At 51.5% G+C, this 6,582-nt stretch overlaps 1 protein-coding gene across 1 annotated transcript in view; it reads right to left on the bottom strand.

Moving 5' to 3' along the window:
* The window catches only part of LOC104398726 (zinc finger protein 850-like), a 24,886-nt gene extending 19,541 nt beyond the window's left edge, over positions 1-5,345 (bottom strand). Inside the window, 2 exon segments of the mRNA XM_010008868.1 lie at positions 4,522-5,084; positions 5,086-5,345. Coding sequence (XP_010007170.1) covers positions 4,522-5,084; positions 5,086-5,345 — 823 coding nt within the window.
* Between the last annotated feature and the right edge of the window lie 1,237 nt (positions 5,346-6,582).

Below are 6,582 nucleotides of genomic sequence, written 5' to 3' on the forward strand. Positions count from 1 at the left end.
GGAGGGGCTGTAGAACGAGGGGAAGGGGCTGGAAAAGTTGGGGGAATGGCTGAGGAACGTGGGGAAGGGGCAGGAGAATGTGGGGGAGGGGCTGGAGATCAGGGTGAAGGGGTCCCAGAACTTCTGAGGGGCATCTAAGGGAGCTGGGTGTGTTGAGGCTGGAGAGGAGGAGGTTGAGGGGAGACTTTCTGCACACCTGTGTAGAATTATGCATCTTTTATTTGATCATGACTGTTTAATTCAAGCTGTCTAGTTTAGTTTTCAATCCAGAAAGTCTCTCTCCCTCATTCTCCTTCTTCCCTGCCTGGGTGGGAGGGGATTCAGAGCATTTTCATCTCTGGTTCAGTTGCTGCTCCTGAGTCAAACCGGGAGAACAATTTGTTGGTGCCCAACGTGGGGCTCGATCTTAAGCCCTGGCTATAAATTCTGACTCATTGGGAGCATTTAAAATTCCATCTGTGACGGGAGGAATATCTTTGGTAGCAGTGGGCAACATTTCTGCTGAATTTAAGGATGGATTGAAAGCTGAACAGACACCTTCTGCAACGTGTTTGCTGGACCAGCATGTTCCCAGCATGTGGTGAGCAGCCAAGATCTGCTCTGTGGAGCTGCTCTTGGGATAGCAGATAGAACAAGCAGCTAGAGCAGCAGGCCCTTCTCAATCAGATGATGACCATTACCTTGTCCAGCCTTTCTTGCTGAAGGATCTGCACCTGATGAGAAAGGCCTTCACCTGCTTTGATGTGAAGGGACTTCTTCCTTGGTTGCTCCAATGGTGAAACCCATAATGTGGCCGAGAGAAGCCAAGCAGTTGGGATCTCTGGCCAGAGATGCTGGTATTGATAAAGCACTTGGTCATAAGATGGGAACCACCACCCTGTGGGACCCACTTCTTCCAGCAGTGAGGGGGAGATGCCCCCCCAAGGGTGACATCAACTGGCACCAAAGCAGAACAGCCACTCTTCAGAGAGACATCAGGTGTCTGAGAGAAGCAGCTGTGTGAGGTGATCTGTGAGCAAGATGGATTTCCAGGTGCTGGTGACATTCCGCATGACACACAGATGTCCTGGAGGTTTGCTTAGGCTGTACCAGCAGCACCTGCCCAGATGTTCTCTTCCATGGGGTGCTTTGATGATGATGCAAGACCAGCTGTGCGTGAGGTGGCTTTCTTCTGGATGCTGGTTTTACTGTCAAAAGAAGGAAGGTCAAGGGACCTTTGGGAGAGATCCAGCTCCTGGAAATCAGATGGCAAGATGGACGTTACCAGATCCCAATGCACGTGATGACCAGAATAACAGCTGTGACCCCAGTATCTACTCAAAAGGACACTTAGGTCTTTCTAGGGACTGTTGGTTTCTGGAGAAGGCACATTCCTGGTTGCAGTGACGTGAAACCTCTCTGAGAGGTGACCCAGAAGAAGAGGGACTTTCAATGGGGTCCTGACCACCAGAAAGCTTTTGAGCAAGATCAGAAAGGAGATGGTGCAGGCAATGGCTGTGGGACCAATCTGAACATCAAACATGTGCTCTACACAATGGTCCTACCTGAAACCTCTGGCAGAAAGCACTAGGGGAGACTCGAGGTTGACCCTTGGGATTCTGGAGGTGCAGCTACAGAGGTTCCCAGGCCAACAACTGAGAAGGAGACACTTGCAGCATGGGAACGAGTTCGAGCCACTTGGGAACTGATGGGCACTGAAGTTCCTCCTGGTGCTCAGATTCCCAGTGCTGAGCTCCATGTACCTTTCTCCTGCCCATCATGCCACCAGTGAGACTGGGAGGAAATGGACTGCTTGAATCTCCCAGCCAGCTCGAACAGGAAGACCTAATCATCCAGGTATCATAGAAGCAATTCCAGACTGGCCAGAAGGCACCCACTTTGGAATGGCAGCACAAGAAATGGTGAGACGGGCTCAAGAAGCTCCATCATCTGATCATCTACCAGAGACTGGGACACAATTTGTTCTTTTCACCCATGGCTCGTGTCGTCTTGCAGGGAACCACCAGCAGTGGAAGCTGCCCTGTGGAGTCCTACACAACTAGTTGCACAAGCAGCTGAAGGAGAAGGTGAATGGAGTCAGTTTGCAGAGGTCCAAGCCATCCAGCTGGCTTTGGACATTGCTGAGCCAGAGGGGTGGCCCAGACTCTTATCTCTACACTGACTGGTGGGTGGCAGCAAATGCCTTGTGGGGTTGGCTAAAGCAGGGACAGCAGAACAACTGGCAGTGAAAAGGTCAACCTGGTTGGGTTGCTGAGCCGTGGAAAGACACTGCAGCTTGGATAGAGAAACTGGTAGTGAAAGTGCATCATGGAGATGCACACGTGCCTCTGAGTGGAGCCACTGAGGAACATCGACACAACCAACAAGCAGATGAGGCTGCTCAAGTGTTCCAAGTAGACTTAGACTGGGAACACGAGGGTGAGCTATTTCTGGCTCGGTGGGCCCATGACACTTCAGGTCATCAGGGCAGAGATGCAATATACAAATGGGCTTGTGACCGAGGGGTGAATGTAACCATGGACACTATTGTACAGGTGATCCTTGCCTGTGAGACGTGCTGCAAATAAGCAGGTGAAATGGTTGGAACCTTTGTGGTATGAGGAGAGGTGGTCACAGTACAGGTTTGGGGAGGCCTGGCAGATTGACTACATCACACTGCCTCAGAACTGCCAGGGCAAGTGCTGTGTGCTTACAATGGTGGAAACAAGTACAGGATGGTTGGAAACATCTCCTGTGCCTCATGGCACAGCCTGGAATACCATCCAGGGCCTTGAGAAGCAAATCTTGTGGAGACATGACACTCCAGAGAGAATTGAGTCAGATAATGGGACTCATTTCAAGAACAGTCTTGTGACTGACTGGGCTAAAGAGTCTGGTATTGAGTGGATCTGCCACATCCCGGGCTATGCACAAGCCTCAGGGAAAGCTGAAAGGTACAATGGTTTGCTGAAAGCTAAACCAAAGGCAATGGGTGGTGGAACATAGAGCCTATATGTAATGTATGGTATGGAATAAGGGGTGGAATGTCCTGGTTTGATCCACAATGAAGGCAGTTTTCCTTTTACTGATTTTTTATTTTTTTTTTTCCCCTTCAGCAAGCTTTCTTTTAACTACTCAGAGTGTTCCTGCTAGGAATGATAATAAACAGTGGAATGTTTTTCTCAGTGCTGGGTCTTCAAGGTCACATCTTTACTCTGCCAGCTCAGACACTACAGGGAGATCTCTGACCCCCCATAGGAGGCTGAGTTAGACAGACAGCAAAACTGGCCGGAGATATTCCATTCCATAAAAGCTACGTAAGCTCAGAGGAAGGACAGAGATCACAAAAGACAACTTCCTTCCTGCTCCTTCTTCCCTTCTCTTAATTCCATGGCCGGCATCCGGGAGACTCCATCCATCCATCACTGTCAAGCCCCAGGCTCCAGCTCTCGTGACCCTCATCACTCTCCGCTTTCTCCAGCAACTCTGGAATCTTTCAGAACTATTCCAGCTGAGGAGAAGGTGTGGGAGTTGCTGGGGTGGGGGGAGGCAAGAGGCTTTTACACATATCTGAACATATTTGTATGTAATTGTATATATTTTCTTACATAATTCATTAGTGTTTAATTAAAGCTGTGTAGATGAGTTTTCAATCCAGCCAAGTCTCTTCTCTTTTTCTCTCTCTCCTTCCCTACCTGGGTGGCGGGGGGAAGGGATTGAGAGTGTTGTTGTCGGACCCGGGTCAAACAGTGACATCAGGAATGTGCAAAATGTGCCCTCAAATGCCTGTAGTTTCCTTGGCTGCATTTCACAAGTCATGCTCAGCCCACCCTGTAGCCATTAGGGACTTGGGGATGACAACAACCAGACAAGGACAGGATACTTCCCTTCCTGCCACTCAGGCCTGTCCTCCCCACCCCACACCAACTTGCCCACTTGTCAGGTCCAAGGCCCAGCTGAGCACTGCTCACCTCACACTCCTCTGCACAGCTCCGGCCAAGAAAGTTTACACAAAGCAAATCCAGATTCTGTTTTCCCATCTCTGAAACAACCCCCAAATGGTAGCGAGACTCAAGTTATCCTTCTGAATGTGTCCCAGTTTTTCAGACACCAGTTGGACACTGAAGAGCAGAGAACATTTCTTGGGTCTAAAACACCCCAAAACAGCAACCGAGAGAACAAAGGCATTTTTGCTGCTTATGTTCAAAGAAACAGCATCACCTCAGAAAGACCCAATCCCACCTTGTTGCCTCCTCGTTTTCCTTGCAAAGCCCATCACTAACTCACCCTAAAATGTTCCCTAAGGGTATTTTTTCCCACTTCAAAAAACACCTTTGGTCCCTCACAACACATCCCCTTTCTCCCTTGAGGACAATGTCACCATGATAAAGACTCTGTTTTACTCTCATTTTGGAAATACAGTGACCTTGACCATGCCCCTTCAGTCTTAGTGATCCCTGAGGTGCATCTGGCCATGACGGATGAGATCTGCTCTCTGGTAAAGCCCATTCTTGCACTGGGAGCAGCTGAAGGGTCATTCACCCGTATGGACCCGTTGATGTTTCCGCAAGCTGGGACAGTCACAGAAGCTCTTCTGGCACTGGGGACACGTGTAGGGTCTCTCTCCTGTGTGGATGCGTTGATGCTTCACGAGCCAAGTGTTCAAGACAAAGCTCTTCCCACAGTCAGGACATGCATAGGGATGTTCACCCGTGTGGAGCCGGAGGTGACGGTTGAGGTTTGAGCTGCTCGAAAACTTCTTCCTGCATTTGGGACACACGTAGGGTTTTTCCCCAGTGTGGACATGTTGGTGACACATCCAAGCGCTGCTCCTACAGAAGCTCTTCCCACACTCCAGACACTTGTAGGGTCTCTCCCCTGTGTGGGTCTGGTGGTGTTTATTTAATGAGGACTTGACAGCAAAGCACTTCCCACACTCTAGACATGTGTAGGGTTGGTCACCCATGTGGAGCTGCTGATGTTGCCGCAAGTTGGAGCTGCAACTGAAGCTCTTCTGGCACTGGGGACACGTGTAGGGTTTCTCTCCCGTGTGGATGCGTTGATGGCTGATAAGCAAGTAGTTCCAGGCAAAGCTCTTCCAAAAAAAAGGGACGTTCACCCGTGTGGATTTGCTGGTGCCGGTTTAGTCGGTATTTACGGAAGTAACTCTTCCCACACTCCAGGCACCTGAAGGGTCTCTCCCCTCTGTGCATTCGCTGGTGCCGGGCTAATTGGTAGTTTTGAGTAAATCCCTTCCCACACTCCTGACACCTGAAAGGTCTCTCATCTGTGTGGATTAGCTGGTGCCGGGTGAAACTTGATCTTCTCTTAAAAGTTTTCCCACAGTCAGGGCAGTTGTAGGACATGGCACCGGGTACGGGTGTCACTGTGGGACCAGACACAAGGTGGCTCCAACAGGGCAACACCTATAGGGCCTTTTGCCTCTATAGATGACTGGAGATGGGCTGGTAGGATCTTCACCCTTTCCTGGGTTCCTCACCAACAGCAAGGTCTCCAACATGGATTGGAGGATGTTTCACCAATGTTGAGCCATGACCAAAAGCTCTCCTGCACTCAGGGCACATGGATGGATCCTCCAATGGGTCGATAAAGCTGCATTTTGGTTCAAGCTGTGGCTGCCCTCGGGGCACTTCCAGGGTTTTCAGTGGTGTGGGGATCACATCACACTCACTCTGGAAGAAAATGGTGTGCAAAGTGAAATAGGGGTTTACACATGGAGTTGGACACCCCCCCAACACATACACATTTAACTAGGTTGTAGGGATTTCAATGAGACCTCAAAACTGTGAGGTGAGGGGACACTTGATGCAGAGTCTTTTGGGAGTACTGGGGGTCTCAGCCACTCCTGGGATAACTCGGCTCCTCCCACTGCACCCGCCTTCCTTGAGATAATTTGGGCATTCTCTCATTGCAGCCCCGACCACTCCCGGCGTGAGGTAGGGGTCCTCCTGTGAGAAAACAGACCTGTCAGATGTCTGTGATATACTGGTTTGGTGTGGGTGTTGGGGAGGGGGACATGAGATGTGGTGGCTCAGGTGAGGTCCCCCAGCTCTAAAACCTGCAGCCACAGCTCTGGCCAAGGCCGAGGCATCAGAGACCAGGGATGGGCCTCTGCCACTGAGATATGAAAGGAGGGGAAACGTGAGAGCAGAGGAGAGGGGGAGGTGGGGAACTCTGTGGAGCCCAATGAGAGCAGCGGTGGGAGCAGCGCTGGAGCAGAGATACCAAGGGCGGGGAGGAAGGAGGGGGAGCAGGTGCCCGAGCACAGTTTCCCCTGCAGCCCGGGAAGGACCACGGGGGCACAGATGGGACCTGCAAAGAAGCCCGTGGAGCCCCAAGAAGCCCGTGGCTCTGTGGGCAGCCCACGCTGCAGCGTCTGTTCCTGAGGGGGAACAGGGAGGGACTCCTGTCGGAGGGTTGCTGAAGGACTCTCTCCCGTGGCAGGGACCCCGCGCTGGAGCAGGGGAAGGCTGTGAGGAGTCCTCCCCATGCCGGGGAAGGAGCAGCTGGAAACAGCGAGTGACCAAGTGGCCGGAAAGCCCCTTCCCTGTCCCCCTGTGCCGCTGGGGGGAGGAGGGACAG

Source organism: Chaetura pelagica, unplaced genomic scaffold, assembly GCF_000747805.2.
Source record: "Chaetura pelagica isolate M959 unplaced genomic scaffold, ChaPel_1.0 scaffold622, whole genome shotgun sequence".
NCBI classification, from domain to species: Eukaryota; Metazoa; Chordata; class Aves; order Apodiformes; family Apodidae; genus Chaetura; species Chaetura pelagica.